Below are 27660 nucleotides of genomic sequence, written 5' to 3'. Positions count from 1 at the left end.
TTTCATTCTTTGTAATGTTGCATTGCACTTCCCGGCCACCGTAGGATAACCCCTTGAGATGAAGCATCTCGTTTTTGAGGGGGTCCTCGAGAAATAAGACAAAGACAATACAGCACATGTACATTCACACTCGCTAAAGCTCTCCCTCATCCCGCCTCGCCCACCCCACCTGCCCCACGACTCCTTATTGGAAATAAATCCATGTATAAAACATGTTGCATTATTAAGAGGCATTACAACATTTAGCCCATACATAGACACATGTATATACACACATATACATACATAATATACATATGCAGACCTACTCCCATACTCGCATGTATACACATAAATAAAAGGAAAGGATAAAAAGTTTCGTGATTTTTTGCAACAGTTTGCATGCAAGTAAGTAAAGAGCGATGGAACAGTATGCTATATGACTTTTTCTTATTCAGTAGAAGGTGGTTGGATTGGAACCAAAGTTGAATGGCATTAAAGTTAGATTGCAGTTAGGACTGTATCTTACAGACAGGCACATTAGATGTGTAGATCACTGTGTCATCTGCATATAGATGAATAAAACAGTTTGAGCAAATTTGAGGAAGATCATTGATAAATAAAGAAAATAGGAGACCATGTAAAGACTTCTTGTTTCCAATGTCTTCTTGTTTCCTTTAAAATGGACATACCATGAAAGACATCAAGACAAAGAATCTTCCTTCCTTCCTTAGTCAAATAGATTGCTCTAGGTTCAGTTTGTTTGATTTACATTGATCGATACGTTCGAAGAGTTCGAGAGTTGATGACCTTTTAGGAGATGATAATCCCCCGGACCGGCGGGATAACTCTGGGTGACATCTGCCTCTCGACGTTACTAAAATTCTTTCCATGACACAAGTTTTTTAAGCTTTGACAAAGCGATGTTGTGTTGTTTCCACACCCTCCTGCAAAAAATGCCTGTGTGTTGATTTTGTCTTACCACAAACCCTGTGGTCTGGACATAAAGAATCATGCAGATGTTTGTACAGGCGAACCTACTTGGCCAGTCTTTCCAGTCAACCATGCTGAAATAGGAAATATCAGAGTTACAGCAATTCAGAAATGCAAGAACGCACCAGGCAGAGCAGCAGCTCCGCGGCGCTTGAAGATGACGTAGTATAAGGAGCGGCAACAGTAGGGAGTAGTATGTAGAGAGACAACAGACATTGGAAACAACAAGTCTTTACATGACGACACACAGGATCTGTCCTGATGGGAAATCCCTCTTTTGAGCCTTGTTAGTGGTATAAAATAGCGATTTACCCTCTGGCCCGAAGGCTAGTGTTACAAGCTAATCAGTGGTTCACGCTAGCTTGTTTCAAGCTAGTGACACATTCAATTAGCATGAAAACATGTCCCAGAGAACGGTCGAGTCGGTACACATATGTTATTAACCCCTAGGTTCATTTTGCGCCGGAATTGTCCTTTAACTATAGTTTAAGCCTTTTTAGGCATAAGAGTGCATTGTGTACCAGATGAGCAGAAAAACAGGAAAGAAAGTTAAAGTTACAAGAACAGACGAGGAAGTTTCCCCACACGGAGGCCCCAATCTTGGCGTGGGTGTTTGTGAAGATAACAGTTTCTGCCTATCCTCCCCTGTGAGGGGACGATAAAAGCTTGAGGGAGAGAATAGATCGGGGCTCACGTCAGACCAGATCTTGGTGGACCGAGCCTCGACTTTATGTCTGTCGCTAGGGAAACTTATACTATGATTGTGAACCCACAATTGTGTTGTAACTCTTATGCTGGTCTCAGTAAATTTGACTAACTGAACTCATCGTCTCCGATTGATCCTTGTGTATGGTTGAAGTCCTCTTCCGATAAATTTATATTAATCCTCCCAACTGCCTATAAAATGACTTGCTCTGTCCTGTCGAGATCAGAGAACAGAGACTTCCTCTGATACTCTATGACCATCCAGCCCTCTGACCATCCAGCTGTCTGACCATCCAGCCCTCTGATCATCCAGCTGTCTGACCATCCAGCCCTCTGACCATCCAGCCCTCTGACCATCCAGCTGTCTAACCATCCAGCCCTCTGACCTTCCAGCTGTCTAACCATCCAGCCCTCTGATCATCCAGCTGTCTGACCATCCAGCCTCTGACCATCCAGCTGTCTAACCATATCAACCCTCTGATCATCCGCGTCTAACCATCCGCCATCAGCCACTCCATCCCATCACCAGCTGTCTGACCATCCAGCCCTCTGACCATCCAGCCCTCTGACCATCCAGCTGTCAAACCATCCAGCCCTCTGATCATCCAGCTGTCTGACCATCCAGCCCTCTGACCATCCAGCCCTCTGACCATCCAGCTATCTAACCATCCAGCCCTCTACCTTCCAGCTGTCTAACCATCCAGCCTCTGATCAATGATCAAACCAGCCGCCTCTGACCATCCAGCTGTCTGACCATCCAGCCCTCTGACCATCCAGCCCTCTGACCATCCAGCTATCTAACCATCCAGCCCTCTGACCTTCCAGCTGTCTAACCATCCAGCCCTCTGATCATCCAGCTGTCTGACCATCCAGCCCTCTGACCATCCAGCTGTCTAACCATCCAGCCCTCTGATCATCCCGCTGTCCTAACCATTTTTTTTTTTTTTTTTTTTTTTTTTTTGTTTTTTTTTTTTTTTTTTTTTTTTTTTTTTTTTTTTTTTTTTTTTTTTTTTTTTTGTTTTTTTTTTTTTTGTTTTTTTTTTTTTTTTTTTTTTTTTTTTTTTTTTTTTTTTTTTTTTTTCTTTTTTTTTTTTGTTTTTTTTTTTTTTTTTTTTTTTTTTTTTTTTTTTTTTTTTTTTTTTTTTTTTTTTTTTTTTTTTTTTTTTTTTTTTGTTTTTTTTTTTTTTTTTTTTTGGATGGGTTTTGTTTTTTTGTTCCAGGTAGAACTTTCCTTTAGTTTCCAGCTTCAGGTTTGTCTATTTAGTCTGTTGGGGTTGAGTAACTGTAAACCTAAGAGCACCAGTTATTGTACTAACTATAGTATTAACCTGCACTACTTTAAATGGCGATACTATGATAATGATTAATTTTACGTACACAGCAGTTTTAAAAGCACACACATGTCAAAATGTGCCTTACATGGTAATACACAACAAATGTGGCAAACAACACTACTTAGGGCGTACTCACACTTAGTTACTTAGTTAAAACGTGCCCGAGCACGTTTGACCCCAAAGTCCGGTTAGTTGACTAGTGTGATTGCTCCGTACTGTGCTTGGTTCAGTTGGACTTGGGCACAAGTATATAATACGGACATGTAGAACTCTCAGATAGACTGGTTCAGGTCTGCCATATGTCCCAAACTAAACCAGGAGAAACAGCATTCAATTTTCATGCTCCACGTATCTAAGACAAACCAAGAAAACTGCAGCTGTACTCTCACTCTGTTCTTTATGGAAGAGAAATAGGGCAATGTGAAACATGTATTTGAGGTCTGACTTTAAACTCACAATCCTGAGGGGAAAAAGTCATAATTATGATTTCAAGCTCAGAATTTAAAATCATTTTTCACATTGGCCCTAATCTTCCATAGTTATTTTATGTCTGGGCTTAAACCGTTTCTGCTTCTCACTGTTAAAGAAAACACTAGTCTATATAATGTTTCCTTCTTATTCTCTGTTTTTATCTATTTTAGCTGTTTCATTTTTAACTCTTTCAAATCATATTGAAATGACTTATATTATGAAATCTTTAAATTGACCTTATCTTTGACTTGCTTTGTTGTCTAAAGGGGCAATAAAAGTAAACCTGCCTGGATGCCATCTGTACAACTACTGCTACTGAATAATAAAATAATAAACTGCTGCTAGTGGTACTTCTGCACGTCTAGTTGTTGGATGCCAACAAAATAAATAAGGTGACAAGATAATTCCTGAATAAATGTGTCTAAGTAGCAACAATTGAGTAATTAACTTGTGTTTGTGTTGTTGTGAGTTGGCAGCCATGGCGTCTCCAGGCCGGCTGTTAGTCCTGCTGATGTCGTTCGTCCTACTCCACTGACAACCAGAAACAAAACCAGAAAAATCCAACAATGTCAAGACAATTGCTAAAAAAACTGGCAAGGTGGTTCTTGACCACATGGACGAGATCAGACAGGCAGCCACCCCTTTACTGACTCTGATACCAGTTTATGGGCCAGTGATAAGTGCCGTTACCAATTTAGTACAGTTTGGATTGATAGTAGTAAACATAAACTTACAAGATGACCCAACATTAAAGTATGTCAAGTTTCAATTTGACGATCTTAATGTTAAGCTTGACGAATATCACAAAGAGCAAAAATGGTCAAGCTGGGCAAGACGGATGACAGGTATGACTGGATGGTTGTTGCATTTCTAACCAAAAATTCCCATCATGACACAACTAAATCACTCAACAAACACATCTTGACAGGATTTACTGAGGTGACAAAAGGGGAAGTTAGCGTGGCTATAGCCAGACAGGTGAAAGGGACTCACACAAAGGCAATTAAAGTTAAACAAGCCATTGACATGTGCCTTGTTAAGTCAGTTCTGTGTTATAAGGTAGCAGAGAAACTCAGTAAATGTAAGGAAACTGTGGAAACCATTGTAGTGTCTGAGACTTACACAGCAGTACATGCCTTTAGATTAAATGCTCATGATGGCCACGGAGCAAAGAACATACAAGGAGAAGAAGTCCATGCCCCTGAACTCTACCACCCTTTACATTTATACAGGGAAATGTCATAAAGATCCAGGTGTTAAGACTGGAAAGTTTGTTGTTCTGATTAAAGGTGATGAAGAGATGATGACCAAAGAGCCCTGCTCCAAGCTGAACTGTGGTGGGGATCCCAAAATAGGCAAATGTGTTTGTGTGGAAAACGTCGTTGTAGCGATGTGTGAGTGCAAGATGCCGTACTATGGCAAGAACTGTGAGAGGAGTTTAGACGATTATATGAAAGCCTTAAATGAAGAGATAGATACAAACTCAGAAGAGTTCCAGAAATCCATGGAGGAGATGGGGTTGTTAGGCAGCAATCAGAAAAAACCTACAGCGGTGGACAAAGGGCAGCGTAAGCAGTAATCAGAAAAAGCCAATAATGGTGGTCAGAAATCAGGCTGTATAAACTGGTTTCTGAAGCAGCCTGGAGTCAACACATTGAAATGAGTTATCTCTCTTAAACAGAGTAGTTGCTCAGTCTTACATTAAAACAATAGCAATACCATGCTGATTATGGTGGCGGGTGCCGCTGGTGGAGGCTCGGCTTGCCCCCGTACAAAACCTGCAATCTACAAAACGGACAATGGGAAGGTGATAGTGGAAGATGAACTTTTAAACTTTATTGTGGTTAAAATGAATACACTCAGCCATGATGAAATTGTTTTGTTAGCAACAAACAACTTTTCATCTGAGTGGATTGAGGAGTCCAAATGTTTGATGTATGTCCGGATTCCACGCTACGCTGTATCGCACACAAAGGCCCACAGAAGGATGGGAATAATATCAAGGCCTGTCTGAGGGTTCTAAATGAGTGTGGTGAAAATATTCCGCGGTTTGTTTCACATTACTTGGAAGAACTGCCACCTGTCTTGTTTGGCAATATGGATGCCTCGGCACTGCTTAGCCGAGTGGAGCAGCTGAGCCAAGAAGTCTCTGGCCTGAGGAGGGCACTGGAAATGCAGGCAGAAGTGGGTGAGAACTTGTTGCTGCCATGGATCGCCATGTGACAGCAGTGGAGACGCACCGCACATCGGCCTGCGACCCTGCTGCTGGCACCGCACGAGAGGGAGTGCAGGGGCTAGCAGACCCTGTTCGACAGGAGGAGACAACAACGTCTCTGGGAAGTCTTGTCTCCTGGGTCTGGACACCGGGATCGCCAGCACCTCACGTGGAGAGGTGAAAGGGCTGGTGGGCTCTGTTCAACAACGGGAGCTCCTGGATGTAGCAGTAACATCGCCACGATCACAACTACAGTCCCCTCAGTGGAGCGTTGTTGTGAAAGAAGGTCGCAAAAAGCCAGGGTCCCTTAAAGCAACTGTGCCACGAAAATCCAACAACAAACAAGCTCACTTGAAATGTGACCAGAGGAATGTGGGAATAATTGGAACTGGTACTGAGAGTAACATTTTTTTTTTGGCCAGGCCGGGCCGGCCCATAAAGAACACACAGCGGCCCATTGGTTAATTTTCTTTATTGGCACTGGCCTGACCCAATCAAATCCAGGAACCCCCTTCCCCACTCCGGGCCGCAAATTTACGAATCCCACTATGGCCACGCCTCCCGGCCCTGAGACACGAGCTGTAATAGTTATGCTGGAAGTTTAGTATTCACGTTATAATGGACAAACAACCACCAAGTGCAAGGGAGGTGCAGATAAATTAGAGGAGAAAAAGATTAAGAATCTACAGGCGGATTCCTCAAATATTTCAGACATGTTTGGGTCTGTAGTTGCTGCTTCAACATCAGCATTACCTGAAGTAGAGGAGGAGAGGTGGCTGGCTATAGAAGCAGAAACAATGATGTCAGGGAAGAAGGCGAGGAGGAGGCGAGTGACCATGACAGGGCCATGGGAGCGAGTGAGGAAAAGATGGAAGAGAGAGTAGATGACGATGTGGTAAGGAGTAGGCAAATTAACAGGGACTCTCAGGAAGGGAGGGAGGCTGTGTGTGTATGTGTGTGTGTGTGTGTGTGTGTGTGTGTGTGTTTCGTGCGCACACGTGCGTGTCACGTCATAACGATAACAAGCAGTTTGGCTATAACATTAAAGTTAGTGGTTGTCAAGTAACCTAACTGCTTAAAGGAGAACTCCGGGCAATTTTTACGTTAATCTTGATCGCTATATGTTTATGAGTACCGTTGATAGCAAAAAAGATGAGCCGAATCGGTGCTAGCAACACGGAGCTGCTGCAGCTGCTGCCGAGAGCTCCCACTCAGCTAAAACGGCAGTTATGGGGCCATAAGATAAAGAGTGTCTTTGTGCCTCTTAACAGACACAAAATGCAATTAAAATGTCTGTGCAACATGAACAGGGCCCTTACATGACAACAAGATGCGTTTAGCAACTTAGCCATTGTTTAAATTCACCTACCCTCTTAGCTGCTAGCTGCCGTCTGGGATGAGTGAGTGTGTTCAGCCAGGCTCCGGTAATAATCATCACGCAGCAGTTCCATGTGTATTTGTAGCATATATATCCATTTTGTGTGCTGTCGTTGGTGAATATGAGTCTCTGCAGTGGCGAATTGTGTGGTAGTTTCCTTAGCCAGGCTAGCAGCCCCGACCGGGCATCCTTCTTCTTCCTCCCTGCCTCCTCAGCTCTTGGCATTAGCTGCAGCAGCTCCATGTTGCTAGCACCGATTCGGCTCGTTTTTTTTGCTATCGACAGTACTCATATACATATAGCGATCAAGATTAACGTAAAACTTGCCCGGAGTTCTCCTTTAAGCTTACATTGAAAATGCTAGCGGTTAGCCTGTTGGCTAGCTGAAAAGTCTGTGTGATCTATAAAGTCAGTGTTGATACAAGCATCAGTGTTCCTTGAATGGCTTAATTAGCCTCTTTTGTATTGGTGCTCTTTTCCAGGGCATATACTACTCTCAGCTTTATTGTAGCTTTTGGGAAATTAACAGTAAACAGTTTTTAAAGTTGCTAAGCCAATATTAAGCAAAACAGTAATAATAACAATAATGACAATACAATATCAAATATCAATAATAAAAAATTATAAAAATACCATAAATATACAAATCATAACTCTAAGAATGAATTAATTATTTAAGTGTAAGAGCAACAGATAAGTCTTGAGACCCCTCTTGAAGGATCCAAAACGATCACATGAACACAGAACACTAGGCAACTCATATCATAGAATGCGCGCATATTTTAAGAGGACTGTCTGCAGGGAATGTGTCTGACCAATCACAGTGGGTGTGGGCCACCTGGCCCAAAAATGCCAGGGCCGATTTTTTGTCCCAGTCCAGCCCTGGCCACAGTGAAACTGATAAATCACGCCGTAATGTTGTGGACAAATTGATGGACAGATGTGACATTTTGTGTGTCCAGGAGATGTTCCTGGCTAAACAAGACCTGGAAGGACTAAATTCTATACATAGGGACTTTCATGGGGCAGGTAAATCAACAACTGACCTAAGTGCTGAAGTTGTCCGGGGGAGAATTCCAGGGGGGGTAGCCACAATGTGGAATAAAAAATATGATCACTTGGTTAATTTTAAAAGATTGGGTGTTGACTGGGCTATTGGGCTTGAGCTGTGTTATAATGATAGGAAGATAATAATTCTGAATGTCTATACGCCATATGAGTGCATATAAAAATGCGGATGAGTACCTCAGTAGATTGGGCATTTATCATGTCTTTTATTCAGGACAATTCTTCTACCTGTATCTATGTCATTGATGATATGAATGCTGATGTATCTGATGCCAACTCTTTATTTGGTAATCATTTAATGCAGTTTTGTTCAGACAGTGGATTGACTTTATCTATTAAGGTACTATTGCTGAATGATAGCTATACTTATATCAGCGAGGCCTGGCACTCTACTTCCTGGCTGGATCACTGCCTTTGTACAGTGGATGCCCATGACTCCATCGATATGATGAAGATTGATTATGATCTGGCTACTACGGACCATATGCCCTTTCTCATGGTGTTGAACAAAGGAAATTTACCAGTGTTGTTGCCTGTGGATAATGGGATTGATGTAGGGAAAATAAATTGGTCAAAATTGTCTAAGAAAGATCTTAATGAATATTTCATATATTTCATATGTCCTTCTGATGCTTTGTTGGGTAATATTAAGGTCCCAAAGAATGCCTTATTGTGTCGGGATATGCACTGTAAGAATGTACAACACTGTAAGGATTTATGTTCCCTGTATGAGGCTATTGTGGAGTCTCTTTGTAAATCGAGCAGGTCTCTGTTTAAACATAGGACAAAAGCGTGCAATGCTAAGCCAGGTTGGAAAAATCACGTAGAAGAGCTCCATGCAGAGGCCCGAAATGCTTTTAAAAAATGGGCTGAGTCAGGCAAAAGCAGGCATGGCCCCTTGTTTGAAAATAAGAAATGCACTAATGCTAGATTTAAATATGCACTTCTCTATATTAAAAGAAATGAAAACACTATGAGGTCAGATTAACTGACATGGAAGCTGCAAAAAAATATATATTAATGACTTCTGGAAAGAAATAAAAACTATGAATAATTTCAAAACATCTCTCCCATCTAATATAGATGGTGTGAGGTCCTGATGACATTTCACAGTTATGATGGAAACAATATTATGAACTGTTAAACTGTGTATAAAAGTAATCTGTTTGTAGTGGATAATGTAGAGTTTAATGATGACGCTGTTGTCACTTCTGCTTAAGTCAATGAAGCAATATTAATGTTAAGAGATAATAAGGCCTGTGGTCTGGATAGTATAACAGCTGAACATCTTAAACTTGCCAGTAAGAAGCTATGCCCTCTGGTAGCTATGTGCTACACAGTTTTTTTTGTTCATGGAGAGTTACCTGATTCTATGCTCTCTGTTGTGCTAGTACCAGTTATTAAAGATAAAGTGGGGAAGCTGAACAGCTCAGATAATTACAGGCCAATAGCTGTGTTCAGTGTTATGTCCAAAGTGCTGGAGACAGTTCTATTGTGTAGACTTGAGAGGTACGTCCTATCTACCGATAACCAATTTGGTTTTAAAAGAAAGCATGGCACTGATGTATGTATTTTTGCACTAAAGGAAATTTTAGATAAACATAATAGGCAAAATTCCACAATGTTCATGTGCTTCATTGATGCTTCTAAAGCATTCAATCGTGTTAATCATGAGAAATTATTTTTTAAAATTGTCTGAAAGTGGGGTCCCTGGTTTTTTAATAAGAATCTTGGTTTATTGGTACTCGCATCAGACAATGAGAGTGAGATGGGGGAATGTCACATCGGTCCCCTTCCAAGTGACCAATGGTGTCCGCCAGGGCGGAATTCTGTCTCCTTTTCTTTTAATATGTATATGAATGATTTGTCTTTTAAATGCACGTGATACAGGTTGTAGGGTTGGTGACTCACTAATTAATCACCTTATGTAAGCAGATGATTTGGTAATTTTTAGCCCATATAGTGCTGGTCTCCAACAGCTTCTGAGAATATGCACACAGTATGGTGCTGATTTTGATATAAAATACAATGCCAAAAAAAGTTGTGATTATTAGAAGTAGAGAAGACAGACAGTCAACCTTCCCTGACTTCGATCTGTCTGGTACTGCACTTAGGGTGTGCAGTGAGATTACATATTTGGGCCATAATATAGCAAATGACCTGTCTGATGATAAGGATATCTATAGGCAGTGTCGGAAGCTGTATGCTCAAGCGAACATGCTGTGTCGTAAGTTTAGCATGTGCTCTGTACCTATCAAGATCTCACTCTTCAGAGCGTATTGTACACCTTTGTATACTGCCTACCTGTGGTGTCATTATAAACAAGGCAGCATTAGAAAACTCATAGTGGCTTATAATGACAGCATGAGGCTGCTGCTGAGAGCTCCAAGAAGCTCCAGTGCGAGCCATATGTTGGTCAGTGTCGGGGTACCTACCTGCTCTGCTGTTTTACGTAACCTGATGTATAGATTCATGTGTAGGGTATCAGAGTCAGAAAATGACTTGATCACTGTTTTGGCTAACCCTGTACGCAGCTCCGTCAGATTTTCTTCCAGACTGTGGAACCATACATGTCTGTATGTTAGACACTGAACATTGTGGAAGGTTTTGTATTTTTGTATTTTATGTTATACTCTGTTTTTTATTGTGATATGGATCCCCCTGGGTCTGAAATAAAGTTTATATATTACATTGCTACTGTTTTTGCAGTTTTCTACAGAGCCCCAGAAGTCCTAAAAGATATTTTATATTTTTTATGTAGGATGATGTATGAAGATAAGAAAAGAGGCAGTGTTCAAGATTTCTAGGACATGATACGGTTTCTCAAAAGTACAATTGTTGTGAGTCAGGAACATCTTAAGTCCAGAACATGTTGAGCCTAGCTTAGCACAACGACTCAACTATCTCCTACAAAACATTTAAAAGTATATCTATTGGCTAACCCACAGCTAAAGGTTGTTACAGCTGAACCAAATGGTTTGAGTGAGTAAAAACAATCATTAGTTACCCTGAAAACAAACTGTAACCCTAATCCTATCCTAACCCTTTTCCTTTTACTTAAACCGGGTGAAAAGGTGACAAACAAACAACTAAACTAACTGGCAGAGTTCAGGTTCATTTCATGAAATTTACTGACTTTTCTGAAAGCTTGCTTGATGTTGGTATTTCTGACTGCAGCAACTGAGATGTTCATACTTGAGAATAATGTAGTAAGATGTTTCTCTGATTGAGAAACATGTGATATCTAATAGCCCTTAATTTGCCTCCTCGATTCCTCCACTTGCCTCCCTTCCTTTGTCCCTTCTGGTTCAGCCGAGGACCGAGGAGTAGAGGAGTTATCATATGAGTGACATGAGATGCACCCTTAAAGTCTCCTTCAGGGACAATTTACAGATCCATTAGCTGTTAAGTTAATGCATCATCAGTTGCTAGGCAGAGTTGAGCTATAACGCAAACTGCTAAGTAAAGAGAGCCTCTGTCTGCAGACAGGAAGGATTCAATGTTCATAATTCAAACATGATCCATTTCTGTGGGACATGTCAGCTGATGAAGGGAAGGAAATGTGTGACCAACACCTGAACACAATGTGCAGAAATGTGGATAAAATATGTGAACATGTAAAAGTGACATTTGATTGTTCGAAAGCCTTCTGTGTGACGTGTTGTGATGTCATGACCTCCTCCTGCCTGTTGATCAGATCAGACCGATAGAGTTTAAACCAGTGAGTTGCTTTTCTGCTTTGAGCCTCTGTCCTGTTGCTAAAAGTGCTAAAATTAATAAAAGTTAATTTCAAATGTATTGGTGTGTCTTTCTTATTTACATGCTCTTAAGCCTCCTGTCAATTTTTTACATAAAGTTTCTACATCAGAACATTTGGGTTTCTTTCTAACAAATTGTCCAAAACAATAACGTGGATGGTTCCTTACAACGCTCTTCATGAGATAAATAAATCATCAGTTTACTACTTTGATTGAATATGGGTGTTTTATTTAATTTTATAGCATTTGAAGAATTTTCTTTTTATTAAAGAACACAGAAACAAATAGACAAAAAAAAATTAAGGGTGATTGATTATAAACATCGGGAAAATTTCTCCAAGCGGGCCAGGGCTGGGGTTAACGGGCCAGGGCTGGGGTTAGCGTGTCGTGCCCAGTCAGTACAGAGCAATCACACTCAAACTACCCAACTTTGGGACAAACGTGCTCGTGTGAGTGCGCCCGAAGTGATGTCGGAGAAGTTCAAAAATTCACATTTACACTTAAACATGTGAGTATTTATTTAGCTCTTCTACAGCTGCAGTAATGAGGCATAGTATTTTAATATGAACAATGTGTCCAATGGAATGACTGTGTTTACTGTGAAAGGTTATCAGAGTGACGGACACACAGATAAATACCGTCAGAATCTGCATTTCCCTTCAGCTCTATGCAGCCCGTTAGCATTAGCATTTCAGCCCATCGTTTTGGTTTTACCAGCTTCACTCTAACTTTAGTCTTTGACCATGCTGGAAATAAGTATTTTCCTTTAGAATGTCATCCTTATCGTCTTGATCCAGAAATCAATCAATTAATCAATCAATGCATGCTAGAAATCCTGGGTGTCTGCTGGATGTAAAGTATTATACTAATAATAATAATCTTTATTATAAAACGATATTTAAAATGTGTTAGTATAAACAGTATATTTGTGTGTGTGTGTGTGTATGTTTGTGTGTGTCTGTGTGTGTGTTTGTTTGTCTGTGTGTGTGTGTGTGTGACAGTGTGTGTGTGTGTGTGTGTGTGTGTTGTGAGTGTGTGTGTGACAGTGTGTGTATGTCTCTCTGTGTGTCTCTGTGTGTGATAGTGTGTGTGTGTGTGTGTGTTTGTATCTGTGTCTTTGTGTGTGTGTGTGTGTGTGTGTGTGTGTGTGTGTGTGTTTGTGTGTTCAGGGCATGAAATTAACACCCGTCCAACCCCCAAATGCGGGTGAATTTTGCAATTGGCGGGTAACACTGTCAATCTACCCGCCACTTGGGCAGGTAGCCAATGAGAATTGAGTGATTCAGATGCGTAACTATCGGTAAGCAGGGTACGCGGTTGAATAAATGCAATGATAAGTTAAAGTGATGGTTCGGAGTAATTTCACCCTAGGGTCCTTTGCACCATGACCTCGAGCCAAACACCCCCCCAGAAGCTTTTTTCACCTGGGTCGAACATTGGGAGAGTTAGCGTAGAGTAGTGTTAGCCGCTGAATAGCTTAGCGCAGAGGCTAATGGATCCGAAGTGTCTCTTAACATTACCCCACTAATAATGCCCGAAATGATACCAAAGGTCTACACTAGTACATATAGGTTATGTACTCATAAAACGATGGATTGTAAAGTTTGTAAGTACCCAGAAGGTTATGTAAATAACACTTGCCTGCTGGCTTCTGCTCTCTGCTGTTGTTGTTGCTGCTGTGAGACGAGTGCTTAGGGACCGTCTACAAATTACAACACCGAAAAGAGATGCAACAAAAATATTTTTTAATTTAACTTATTTTTTAAAGTAAGTGCTGTAGTATAACTAGCAGGAGACAAGTAATAATTGAGGTAAGTTTGGAGACATTACCTTATTTAATCATTAAATTAATAAATATTTTTGTTGCATCTCTTTCGGTTTTTGTAATTTGTAGATGTCCCTAAGCACTCTTACTGCCCGGTAGTAACAGCAGCAGCAGCAGCAGAGAGCTGAAGCCAGCAGGCAAGTGTTATTTACATAAACTTCTGGTGTACTTACAAACTTTACAATCCATCGTTTATGAGTGCATAACCTATTTGTACTACTGTAAGACGTTTGGTATCATTTCGGTCATTATTAGTGGGGTAATGTTAAGAGACACGTCCGATCCATTAGCCTCTGCGCTAAGCTACTCAGCGGCTAACGCTACGCTACGCTACGCTAACGCTCCCAATGTTCAACCCAGGTGAAAAAAGCTTCTGGGGGGGTGTTTGGCTCGAGATCATGGTGCAAAGGACCCTAGGGTGAAATTACTCCGAACCATCACTTTAAAGTCCAATAAGTACTTTATTAAACCGTATGAATGTGAGTCCCAGCCCAGGGTAGGAAATTAACTAACAATGTAACAATCAACAAGCCACTTACAGATATGTTCATATTTGATTCATTCAATAAATTATTATTTTGTGTCTTAAATCCACCAGCCGTTTTCATGTTATACCAACATCATCATCATCCTGAGCCTTTTTGGTAAGGTTCCTAGAAAATCTCAGCCCAGAGTAATTCATTATTAGTAGTAATTATTATTCTCCCAAAAACAAGTTTCCTTTTTATTTATTTTTAAGAACTATACATTAAAAGTTGCAACTTTTTTGCAACAACTCATGTGTTATGGTTCACATTCACCAGTGTGTAGTTGTTGTTGTTGTGGTGTGTGTAGGCTACTCCTGATGTTGTCAGTCCTCTCATCTCTTATATGCAGTGGCATAACGAACCAACACCGGACCCCTATGCAGGATTATCAAGGCGGCCCCCCTACTACAGCACGTGATGACGGCGCAATGTCCCCGAGTAGGCTACCATGAATAGGACAGGAGAAGATCATAGACACACTGCAAGTCCTGTTTTCACCTTTATGAGGCAAAACAAATAATAACTGGCTGGTAAAAAGTCACAGTGACTGGTGGTCAAAAAAGTTAACTTCATGCCCTGTGTGTGTGTGTGTGTTGTTGTTGGGACCAAGCAGGGGGTTAAACATTGATCTTAACCAAAAATGGCTCAGATTGAGCAGACTGCAGAGACAAGGGACACAGGAAAAGCAAGACAAAGGATCTTGGCCTACATGTGAATCCCAAAGCCAGTTTCACCAAACTCCTACAGGCCGCCACTTGGAAGCAGAGTCGCCAAAATGGAGAATCTACCTCCAACACGAGGAGGTCAAGGCAGACTGGTGGTGAGACAAAGAACTGCTTCACACCTGTGACAAGGTTGCTCTTTTCCCATTGGCTGTCGGGCCTTTGAATGCACCACCCCGCCACTAGGAGGTGGAGGAAGGATAAAAGCTGTCGCCGTTGGTGTCTCTTGGCTTTCCACGGTAACCCATTTTACTGACAGGAGGTGCACTAGTCCGGACTAGCTAGCCAGCGTCACCTCGCTGGTCGAGATTGAGCTGGGACATTTTCTATCTTTCTGATATACAAGGGGATCCCAGGAATACTGGCCCAGTATTTCCTCTATCTGCAGCGGGTTTAATCAGCCCGGATTCAAGAAAGGGACTACATTCCGGTTTGCTGCCGTCCCTGATCGCGTGGTCGTCCCCGCTCTGGACGAAACGGATCGTTAAACTCTGGCGAGAGATTAACTACAAACAACACATGTACTGTAAGAGGCTTACACAGTTCTGGGCAGATGTTAGAACTAGTGTGTTTGGTTTGTTTATTAATGAGCAAAGGGTTCGCTACCACTTGTTGCCATTAATGTGATCTCTGATTTTAATTATGTATTGGTCTATACTTGATTATTAATCTGTTTCTGTGAATGTATCATTGATCACGATACTGTTGATATGTTGTGTTAAGTAGCTGGGTAAAACCGTAAGCGCTACCTGCTAAATCACTCCTTTCACGGAGTTTAGTTACTGTCTGCAAGATCATTGCGGGAATCAGCTGTTAGCCACTGAGCTGGCCGTTATCAATAACTAAGATCAGAGTGTTTTGTTTTTCCTCCTTTTACTCTTCTCCTTTTACTAAAACACACACAAACATACACACGGACATAAGCTAGCCACGTAGCTCCCGAGCTAACGTTGCTAGCTTAACCACGTGGGGATAGTCGGCTTACGTTTGTACAGAGCTAACACATGACCAGGGCTGGGTTAAGCGTGCGCGTTGCCTAGCAACCCCCTTGACCTTTTCAGCCCCTCCTCGTGCACCCAGCACCACTACCGCCACAACCGGCTCGTCAGACACCGCCTACCAAGAGTCTGGGTCTGTCCCAGGTTTCTTCCCAAGAGGGAGTTTTTCCTCCCCACTGTCGCACTGCTTGCTCTTGAGGGAGTTACTGGAATTGTTGGAATTGTTGGGGCTTTGTAAATTATAGAGTGTGGTCTAGACCTACTCTATCTGTAAAGTGTCTCGAGATAACTTATGTTATGATTTGATACTATAAATAAAATTGAATTGAATTGAATTGAATTGAGGCTAAATAGTTTTGTGCAGCTCACAGGAGTAGCCATTTTGGGAGTTGCTTTTGTGTTAGAACTACATTTCGACACCGCCCCCTTTACTTTCACTCACCCTTACACAAACACACACACACACACACACACACACATCTCTCACACACGCCCACACACACACACAGACACAGACGTGTCCATGACATATGCTGCTTTGTTTTTGCTTTGTTTGGTTGTGATATTGTAAAAGGTATATACGTTTTATTATTGAAGGATTATTGATTGGCTACTGATAATTGTGACGTTAATAAATTCGATTATACTTAATTAGCAGTTGCTGGTGATTATTTGTGTACTGTTTGTAATAATTGCTGGCTGAACAGGTCCGTGCTCAAATTCACCCCTTCCTTTGTTTCCTTTTTAAAGGATTACCACAGAAATGAGTCTGTTCCACAGTTTGATTATTGGTCCCTGACTTGCAGGGTGGTGCCCCGTTTTGATTGTTTGTTGATTTGATAAAGTTTAATTTTAAATTTTAAATTAATAACCATATTCATAACTTTATTAATATTGATAAAACATCTTTGATAATTTGCCAATGATCAAATCTGTACCCTACGTGTATCCTACAGTGTGTGTGTCTGTGTCTGTGTGCGTGTCTGTATGTTGTGAAAATGTGTGATATGCAAAAGTGATGGTTTGAATCACTCACCTTTTCAAGCTTCATGCTCCATATCTATGTTATCTATAAACAACGAATCTAAGTTATTAATGGTCTACTTATGTATCTTTTCATTCTACTTACATTGAATCTGTAAATTAAATCTTTATTTAACAAATGCAATAATGTTTACATTTACTAGCTACAGATGCATGTCATTTATTATTATTACACTTGTTGCAAAGTCCCCACTAATCACATGGGAATTTGGGTGAATTATGTAAATAACATTCAAATGAGGTCCCCACCAGCATTGTTATCTCAGTTTTTTTAGTCCCTACATAGGATGGTCAAGTAATTACTTTATCAGTTCAGATGTTTGAAGTCGTGTAACTAACAAAAGCTATGCTGGGTATACCTGATTTTTTTCATACCTCTAGCACATTTAGAAACGGTGGTCCCCACAAGTGATTATTTTAAAGTTAGTCCAACATGCAAACCAGTATATGTGTGTGTGTGTGTGTGCGTGTGTGTGTTTGTTTGTCTGTGTGTGTGTGTGTGTGTGTGTGTGTGTGTGTGTGTACCTTCACTGTCCGGCCTCCTGTTCCTCCTCCGTGTGGGTGAGCTGTTTGGCGTCACCAGCGGCTCCTGAGACGTGGCGTTGGTAAGCTGACGGTAACGACCCCTGGGGGGCGGGGCCAATGGCGCTCCGTCATCCTCCGGAGAGCCACGCACCTGAGTAGCCAACGCCAGGTAGCTTAGCTTTAGTTAACATTGCTTAGCGTGCGTATTTCCAACATAAGCAGTGCTGAGCTCTGATTGGTCTCACCAGGGATGTGTCGAAGGAGAAAGCGGAGCTTCGGGCAGACAGCAGCGAATCAGGAGAAGGGGAGGAGCCTCGCAGGTGGAGCGGAGAGCGGGCCCAGTGTAAGGGACTGTCCTGATAACACGCACATGCACACACACACACACACACACACACCCACACACACAAACACACACACAATCATCAGAATACAGTAGTATTTTATAGATTATTGTGCAGAGGAAGGACTTTTACTTTCAGTACTTAAAGTTTATTTTGATGCTGATACTCTGTGTACTTGTACTGCAGTAACAAAGGACTGTACCTTCCTCTCCAGACTGTCGTCTCCCTCCGTGGAGCTCACGCTGTCACGGTAACGAGACCGGGAGGGGCGGGACCGCCGAGCTTTGACGGACAGCTGGGCTCGGCCTTTCTGGATGCTGTTATCCAGCAGCTCCGTCTCCGGGACCTCGTTCAGGTCTGAAACACACACACACACACGGAGGTGTTGCTTTGCAAGCCTTACGTGTCTCAATTTGAAATATTGTATGTTGTTCTTGCACAATGTGTAACGTTGTTTAGGTTGGAAATGTGCAGCTCTTAATTATTATATGTTCAGCTGAATTTGTTGTGTATTGTTGCAGTTAATGTGCAGCAAACAGTGATATAGTGTACTATTGAATTTTAAGTTGTGTGTGTGTGTCTGTGTGTGTATGTGTGTGTGTGTCTGTGTGTGTGTGTGTGTGTGTGTGTGTGTGTGTGTGTGTGTGTCTGTCTCTGCGTGTGTGTGTGTCTCTGTGTGTGTATGTGTGTGTGTGTGGTCTGTGTGTGTGTGTGTGTGTGTGTGTGTGTGTGTGTGTGTGTGTGTGTGTATGTGTGTGTGTCTCTGGTGTGTGTGTGTGTGTGTGTGTGTGTGTGTGTGTCTCTGTGTGTATGTGTGTGTGTCTCTGTGGTGTGTGTGTGTGTGTGTGTCTCTGTGTGTATGTGTGTGTCTCTGTGGTGTGTGATGAATATTTAATGGCACTCTGAGTGGGAGGATGAAGACTCATTACGGTGAAAACTTGAAGCGTCATCAGAAATAAAGCTGCAGCTGTTAGTGAACAACATTCATTCATTGATTCATGGTTTCATAAACAGAGAGATGATTTAGGAAACACACATAAATTAAAGTATTTTTTCAAATTCAGTGCTATTTGTGAACTTTTGTCATACATATTCCAACATTTTCATGATTTCTAATCTGAAGTTGTGTGTGTGTGTGTTTGTGTGTCTGTGTGTGTCTGTGTGTGTGTACGTTTGTGTGTGTCTGTGTGAGACTCACCAAACACGTTGTCTGTATCGTCCAGGTCGGCAGACATGACTCAGCAGTTTCTGTTCAGAGAGAAAGACACATAAAGAAACAGTTTAACATTCAAACATTTCTTCTGGTTTTCTGTCTTTAAGACGTTGTGGGGTCTAACGTTATAGAGATTTAACGTTAGAGTCGGGTTCAGGACACCTTAGCCTAGCATAGCACTCAGAATTATCTGTGTATGAACAGTTGACTTTATATTTTATTTCAACAGAAATTCTCTATAAAACGTGAAACAAAATGAAGACTCACCCAGGAAACAGGTGTTCATGTCCTGAAGAAGTTAAGGAGAAAACACAAGACTATCACAGAGGAAACAGGTGTTCAAAAACAACATGTTGGGTTATAAAACACAGGAAATGCATGTTCCTGGGATTGTTTTAATCCTAAACTTAACTAGTCGTTTTTGTGCCTAAACATAAATTTACTCACCGCATAAGGCTCACACTTTTGGCCTAAAGTTAACCTTAACCTCCGCTGAAATGAGCGGCAACTCTTGGTGCTCTGTACCCGGCTCACAGTCACCTATTCTGGGGGAACTGAACCACCAACTACCGCTGATACAACCGAGCGGTTTTGGAGGATAGCTCACGTGCTGGTGTGCGTACATTTTAGTACGATATGATACCAACCCGTTCATGAGAATGCGTTGATTTGTTACACTGTTTTCTTAACTTCACTGACTGCAACATGGGGGAATGCATAGTAAAGCCTTCATAAGTTTTGGCAGCGCACCGTCTCTGTCGTAGCGTCCATCATCCGTCTCTGTTTTTTTTCTTCTTTTTTCCCCGCGTTGTCACTCATCATCTGACCTCACACACTAACCTCGCGACAACTGCCACCTACAGTACCTGTATTAGGCTACTGCAGGTGGCAATTATCGCGAGGCTAGTGACAGAGCTCAGATTGGGAATGTTTTTTTTTGTTCCGCTCGGGCCCGGGGTATTATTATTTTTTAATAACACAGGTTAAAATAATGGAGATTTACGGGAAAATACTAATACGGGAGGACGGCGGGAAAGAAGAGTAAAATACGGAACTTTCCCGGCCAAAACTGGATACTTGACAGGTATGTGTCTGCTACATGTACAGATGATATATCTGCTATATCTGCTACATGTACAGGTGATATATCTGCTACATGTGATATATCTGCTGCATGTACAGGTGATATATCTGCTACATGTACAGATGATATATCTGCTACATGTGATATATCTGCTACATGTACAGGTGATATATCTGCTACATGTGATATATCTGCTGCATGTACAGGTGATATATCTGCTACATGTACAGGTGATATATCTGCTACATGTACAGATGATATATCTGCTACATGTGATATATCTGCTACATGTACAGATGATATATCTGCTACATGTACAGATGATATATCTGCTACATGTACAGGTGATATATCTGCTACATGTACAGATGATATATCTGCTACATGTACAGGTGCTATGTCTGCTACATGTACAGATGATATATCTGCTACATGTACAGGTGATATATCTGCTACATGTACAGATGATATATCTGCTACATGTACAGGTGATATATCTGCTACATGTACAGATGATATATCTGCTACATGTACAGGTGCTATGTCTGCTACATGTACAGGTGATATATCTGCTACATGTACAGGTGCTATGTCTGCTACATGTACAGGTGATATATCTGCTACATGTACAGGTGATATGTCTGCTACATGTACAGGTGATATATCTGCTACATGTACAGGTGATATGTCTGCTACATGTACAGGTGATATATCTGCAACATGTACAGATGATATATCTGCTACATGTACAGGTGATATATCTGCTACATGTACAGGTAATATGTCTGCTACATGTACAGGTGATATATCTGGTACATGTACAGTTGATATATCTGGTACATGTACAGATGCTTCATGAGGACAGACTGCTGCGTAACAAGCTCTCTTTAAATCCGGGCTCAGTTGCATTTTTCTGTCTTTTATGCCGACCTTCCACCAAAACGACTCCTCTGTCTCAAACTAATGTCCAATAATCTTGCTAGAGTCGGGGTGCTCTACCTCCAGCACCACACAGGAAGCAGCCAACGGCTAGAGCCAGTGGTCTTTATGGTTTACGGAGATTTACCAGCAGATAAATACAGACCTCCAGGTACTGGAGACATTCATCTGCAGACTCTCTTAAAGTTAGCGGCCTACACTAGCGGTAGAATCTAGTTGTAGTCTTGCAATGTGTGACCCTGCAAAATCTCCTGTCTTTACATAGATCACCACAGTCTCTAACGTCAGACTTTAGTCTTCTTTAGAATCTGCTAGGCAGAACTTGTAATTGTGATATTCCTGGGCCACATTTCATGCATCAAGTCTAAGAACCCTGCTGATTGGGATGAATATAGGAGGTTACGAAATCTAAGTAAAACTATGACGAGAAATGCCAAATCTAACTATTACAAAGAATCTCTTATTGAAGACTTCAAAAATCCTAAACAATTCTGGTCCAAGATAAAATCAATAACTAATGCATCTGTTAAATCTGTACCTAAGCAAATTAAAGTTAATAATGAAATCTTACATGAACCGCTTTTAATGGCCCAGGCCTTTAATAAGCATTTTTCATCAGTCTCTTCTATATTGCCTGAATCATCTATTTGTGGTAATTTACAACTTAAAAAAACACTGACTATTAACAGTGTATTTTCTTTTAGGTTTATCACACCTGTTGAGGTACAGAATGCTATTAATGACCTTAAAATGAGTAATAGTTCTGGGTTGGATGGTATCGAAACTCTGATCTCTTTAATATGTCTTTGTCTACATATGAATTACCCAGTATCTGGAAATGTTCACGCATTATTCCCTTACATAAAGGAGGAGATATACTAGATTTGAACAATTACAGACCAATTTCTATTATTAGTTCTGTTGTTAAAGTGTTCGAAAAATTTATATATAATCAATTGTCATGTTATCTTAATGAAAACAATATCCTTTCACCTTTTCAGTCTGGCTTTCATTCAAATCACTCTACAACTACTGCACTGCTAAAACTAACCAACGATATTCTTACTGCCTCAAACAATTCGGAACTAACTGGTGCTATTTTCATTGATTTGACAAAGGCTTTTGATTTGGTCAGTCATTACGTTCTTCTGGATAAACTTTACGCTATTGGCCTTTCACGCACTGCATTACTCTGGTTTAACTCATACCATCACAATAGAAAACAACGTGTTGTTATTAATGGAAACAAATCTGACATTCTAACTCAACAGTGTGGTGTGCCTCAAGGATCAACACTTGGTCCACTTCTTTTTTCTATATTTATTAATGATCTTCCCTCTATATGTAAGTGTTCTGTTCAGCTTTATGCTGATGATACGGTTATATATACTTCACATACAAATTTAGTACAGATTGAGGTAGATTTACAGTCTGATTTTAATAACTTGCAAAACTGGCTTGCAGTTAATAAATTACTCCTCAATAAAACTAAAACACATACTATGATTTTTGGCACTCAACAGAACATTAAACTTAAATGCTAATCACATTCATGTCGTATTTCTTGTCTTGATGGCATTACATTGCAGAAAGTTGACCATATTTAATATCTGGGCTTATACTTGGACTCTGAGCTTTCTTTTAATTAACATATTAATCACATTGTACATAAATTGAATTATAGTCTTAGTCTTCTTTTCCGTTCGAGAAACTGTTTTCCACTTAAGGTTAAAAACAAAATTGCCTTTCAACTTATATTGCCAATAATGGATTATGCTGATTCTGTGTATTGCATTGCTTCTAATGCCTCTCTTACTCCTCTTACTAGAGTGTATAATAGATTGTATAGATTTTTCTAAACTGCGCATTTACAACTCATCACTGTACAATGTATGATCTTCTTGACTTGCCACATATAAGAAGACAGATTCATTGGTTGCACTTTGTCTTTAAGTGTGTTCATTTCAATTATCCTTTTTATCTAAAACAGTTTTTGGTTCCTTTTTCCTCCAATCATCATTTAAGACATACTTTTCAGCTTTTCTTTTCAGTACCTCATGTTTCTAAGTCTAGATCAAAAAATGCTTTATGTTTAAAGCACCTTCAGATTGGAATAAATTAAATAATAGTAAATATTTGTTCCATTTCATCTTTCAGATTGTTTAAACATGCCTTGGCAATTCACTTTCATACTAACTGTACATGTAGACTTTAATTCTCTCCAGTTTTATTTTATCTCATTCTTCACTCTTCTTTACTTATTGAACCACTTGATTTCACTGTCTTTCTACAGTAACGTTTGGTTATAGTTTGATTGATCATTTTTCCCTGTTATTTATTATGTTGTAATTGTAGGCTCTGTTTTTATTTTTTATTTTTTTTATTGTTGTGATATTGTATATGTTTTTGTTGTGTTTTGTTTATCATGTTTGTATGTCTGTAATGTCTTTTGTTTAGGACCCCCTCGAAAACGAGATGGTACATCTCAAGGGGTTATCCTAATAAAATAATTCAAATATATCTGCTACATGTAGAGGTGATATGTCTGCTACATATACAGATGAAATATCTGCTATATGTACAGATGATATATCTGCTACATGTACAGGTGATATATCTGCTACATGTACAGATGATATCTCCACTACATGTACAGGTGATATATCTGCTACATGTACAGGTAATATGTCTGCTACATGTACAGGTGATATATCTGGTACATGTACAGTTGATATATCTGGTACATGTACAGATGCTTCATGAGGACAGACTGCTGCGTAACAAGCTCTCTTTAAATCCGTGCTCAGTTGCATTTTTCTGTCTTTTATGCCGACCTTCCACCAAAACGACTCCTCTGTCTCAGACTAATGTCCAATAATCTTGCTAGAGTCGGGGTGCTCTACCTCCAGCACCACACAGGAAGCAGCCAACGGCTAGAGCCAGTGGTCTTTATGGTTTACGGAGATTTACCAGCAGATAAACACAGACCTCCAGGTACTGGAGACATTCATCTGCAGACTCTCTTAAAGTTAGCGGTCTACATTAGCGGTAGAATCTAGTTGTAGTCTTGCAATGTGTGACCCTGCAAAATCTCCTGTCTTTACATAGATCACCACAGTCTCTAACGTCAGACTTTAGTCTTCTTTAGAATCTGCTAGGCAGAACTTGTAATTGTGATATTCCTTTAATGTTCTACGTGACACAAGCATTATTTAGTTTGGTTTTAAAGCTGCTTTAGTATTCTTTGAGGGAATCTCTCTCTCTCTCTCTCTCTCTCTCTCTCTCTCTCTCTCTCTTATATCTTGTTTGTTGGTACCTTGAGGATTTATGCCAGATTTTAAGTGCTCACGCCATCTGAGAGAGGAAACATTTAGAGAACATGAGATTGATCTGTTCACTCGGACTGGGTGGAGATGGACACACACACACACACGCACCCACACGCACACACACACACACACACATGCACACACAGAGACACACACACATACACGCACACACACACACACACACATACACGCGCACACACACACACACACACACACACACACACACACACACACAGATGTAATGAGGCTCGGTCCCAAAGGACTGAAGCTTCGACAGGAAAACGCAGCATCAGACCGAGAGAGCAGGAAGATGTTTGACGGCAGAAAAGATGGAGGATGAAAAACACATTAAAGGAGTGATGATGGAGAGGTAGAGACAGAGAGGAGAGAGACATGATGACAAGCAGCAGAAATATGAAGCAGGGAAACAGAATAAACTCACCTTCCTGTCTCTCCAATGGCTGTCATCGCACGTCTCTGTCTCTCTTTCTCTCTGTCTGTCTGTCTCTCTGTCTCTCTGCCTCTCTGCCTCTCTGCCTCTCTGTCTGTCTCTACCTGCAGCCGGGTAGCAAGGACTGCAACTCCCAGAGTTCCATGGGACTTCACTCCAGGCCCAGCAACAGTCTGGGCTGCGAGCTGAGGATTGTGGGTGCTGAAGTTTCCTCTTCCAGGACTCTGTGATTCTCGTCTCTCAGTCGGCTGGAGGCAGAGAGAGCGAAATGCTGGCTCACCGCGACTCAGCAGAATACTGCAGCCTCCGACTGGCTCACCGCGACTCAGCAGAATTCTGCAGCCTCCGACAGGCTCACTGCGACTCAGCAGAATACTGCAGCCTCCCACTGAAACAGGAAGAGGAGGAGGGATAATGGAAGAGGATGGGGAGGGCAGGGGATGTGTTAGGATAGAGAGGAAGAGAGGATTGGATTAGAGAAAGAGAAAGACAGAGAGAGAGAGAGAGAGAGAGAGAGAGAAAGACAGAGAGAGAGACAGAGAGAGAGAGAAAGACAGAGAGAGAGAGAGAGAAAGACAGAGAGAGAGACAGAGAGAGAGACAGAGAGAGAGAGAGAAAGACAGAGAGAGAGAGAAAGATGGAGAGGGAGAGAGACAGGCAGAGACAGACAGACAGACAGACAGACAGACAGAGAGTAGGGAGTAGACCAGTACTAGTGTCTGGTAGCGGTACACCAGTACTAGTGTCTGGAGGGAGTAGACCAGTACTAGTGTCTGGTAGCGGTACACCAGTACTAGTGTCTGGAGGGAGTAGACTAGTACTAGTGTCTGGAGGGGGTACACCAGTCTGGAGGTGGTACACCAGTCTGGAGGCGAAAGCGGGCAGTAACTGGTAACCAGTGAATGGAGCGGAGGAGCGGTGTAGTAGAACTTGGGGAGGTTGAAGACCATTCGAGCTGCTGCATTCTGAATGATCTGCAGGGACCGCATGGACATTGTAGTTGCAGCAATGTTGGCAGTGAAGGAGAGTTGGTCGTCAAGCGTCACACCCAGGTTCCTAGCAGTCTGGGTGGGGACTACCACAGAGTTGTTAAAGGGGTAGAATGATTATATAGGGTATTTTACACTGTTCCTTAAGGTCTCCTAATGGGGTATGTAAGATTGGTTGGGCTGAAAATTGCCCGAATGCTATTTTATTAGGGCCTTAACTACCCTGTGAATATGGCTCTATTTGGAACAAGAGCCTTTCTTCCAAATATGGTATGCTCATGAATATTCAGAATGAGCTACGCGATGATTGGTTTGAGCAAACTACATAGAAACATATGGGAGACTCGGCAGCAGGCCTCATATTTCAGACACTGTAAAGTTATACATTGTTTGTCGGGCCATTTCGTTATTAAATTCACTTCTGAGACTTTTTTAAGCGAGAAATCAACTATATAAAGCTCAAATATGGGCTGTTTTACGAAAATTGATGGCTAATTGCAAATTTGGTAAGACTGTGTGTCAGAGTTCAGCCGCTGGTGCTGCCTCGCCGCCCGCCGGTGCTGCCTCGCCGCCCGGCCTGCCTTCCTTCCTTCACATACCCCGGCCTGCTATGAGGTACTTGGAGCTCGGTCACGGCTCGCAGCCCACAGCAGGGATTACCAACACCGCTGCCCTGACAGAGCTCCAGGGCCTTCAACTCCCCTCTTCCTGCTAGCTAAATGGCCCGTTGTGTGAGAGTGAGAGCGCCGTCAGCGAGCTTGTTACACCAGCAATCTCTTACCACATGTCACACATATGTCACGCCACTTATACAAAATCTAACTAAAGGTCTTATAAAGCTAACAACGGTGTCCGATTTCAAGTTAATGAATATTTTTGAAGACAAAGTGTTTCGTTAGCTGCGACTGTCCCTTCAATCCTAGCTATGTGTAGCTACAAACCACGGATAGTTAGCTTCCTTTTCGCCTTAATTCAAGTATATTTACAGTTTGAATTTCGTCACGCCACTTACACAACATCTAACTATATGTCTTATAAACCTAACAACGGTGTCCGATTTCAAGTTAATATTTGTGAAGACTAGCTAGGTGTTTCGTTAGCTGTGACTGTCCCTTCAATCCTTGCTACAAATCACGGATAGTTAGCTTCTTTTTCGCCTTAATTTGAGTATATTTACAGTTTGAATTTTGTCACGCCACTTACACAACATCTTTACATTACATTACATTACATGTCATTTAGCTGAGGCGTTTATCCAAAGCGACTTACAATTAAGTGCATTCAACTGAGAAGGTCCAAACTCTAGACAACAAGTAGTAAGTGCAAGTACATTAGCTTTAAATAAGCTAAGCTACAAAGAAACAAAAGTGCAGGTTAAAGAGTTGTTGTTGTTTTTTTTGTTGTTTTTTTTTACCGAGGTGTAGTCGGAAGAGATGTGTTTTTAGCCTTTGGCGGAAGATGTGTAGGCTTTCAGCCATCCTGATGTCGGTGGGGAGCTCATTCCACCATTTGGGAGCCAGGACAGTGAACAGTCTGGATTTGGTTGAGTGATTAGTTCTCCCTCGCTGTGGGGGGGCAGCAAGCAGTTTGGCTGATGCAGAGCGAAGTGAGCGGGTTGGGGTATATGGTTTGACCATGTCCTGGATATAAGCTGGGGCTGATCCGTTCATGGCCCTGTATGTAAGTACTAGTGTCTTGAAGCGGATGCGGGCAGCCACTGGTAACCAGTGAAGAGAGCGGAGGACAGGTGTAGTGTGAGAGAACTTGGG

General features: G+C 41.4%; 1 protein-coding gene across 2 annotated transcripts in view; it reads right to left on the bottom strand.

The window, feature by feature from the left end:
* Positions 1-25324, bottom strand: part of samd14 (sterile alpha motif domain containing 14) — a 42441-nt gene extending 17117 nt beyond the window's left edge. Inside the window, exons 1-6 of one of the 2 annotated variants that reach the window (XM_039826179.1) lie at positions 24894-25322; positions 19367-19388; positions 19085-19134; positions 18089-18243; positions 17788-17898; positions 17543-17693 (exon numbers count right to left, since the gene is read on the bottom strand). In XM_039826179.1, coding sequence (XP_039682113.1) covers positions 17543-17693; positions 17788-17898; positions 18089-18243; positions 19085-19121 — 454 coding nt within the window. In that variant the 5' untranslated portion in view covers positions 19122-19134; positions 19367-19388; positions 24894-25322. Of the gene's footprint in view, positions 1-17542; positions 17694-17787; positions 17899-18088; positions 18244-19084; positions 19135-19366; positions 19389-24893 lie in introns of both variants that reach the window. The other variant, XM_039826180.1, reaches the window with a different exon arrangement.
* Positions 25325-27660: the final 2336 nt, after the last annotated feature.

The sequence above is a fragment of the Perca fluviatilis genome, chromosome 15 (assembly GCF_010015445.1).
Source record: "Perca fluviatilis chromosome 15, GENO_Pfluv_1.0, whole genome shotgun sequence".
NCBI classification, from domain to species: Eukaryota; Metazoa; Chordata; class Actinopteri; order Perciformes; family Percidae; genus Perca; species Perca fluviatilis.
The sequence above is the reverse complement of the archived record's forward strand: the minus strand, read 5'-3'. Positions and strand labels throughout refer to the sequence as shown.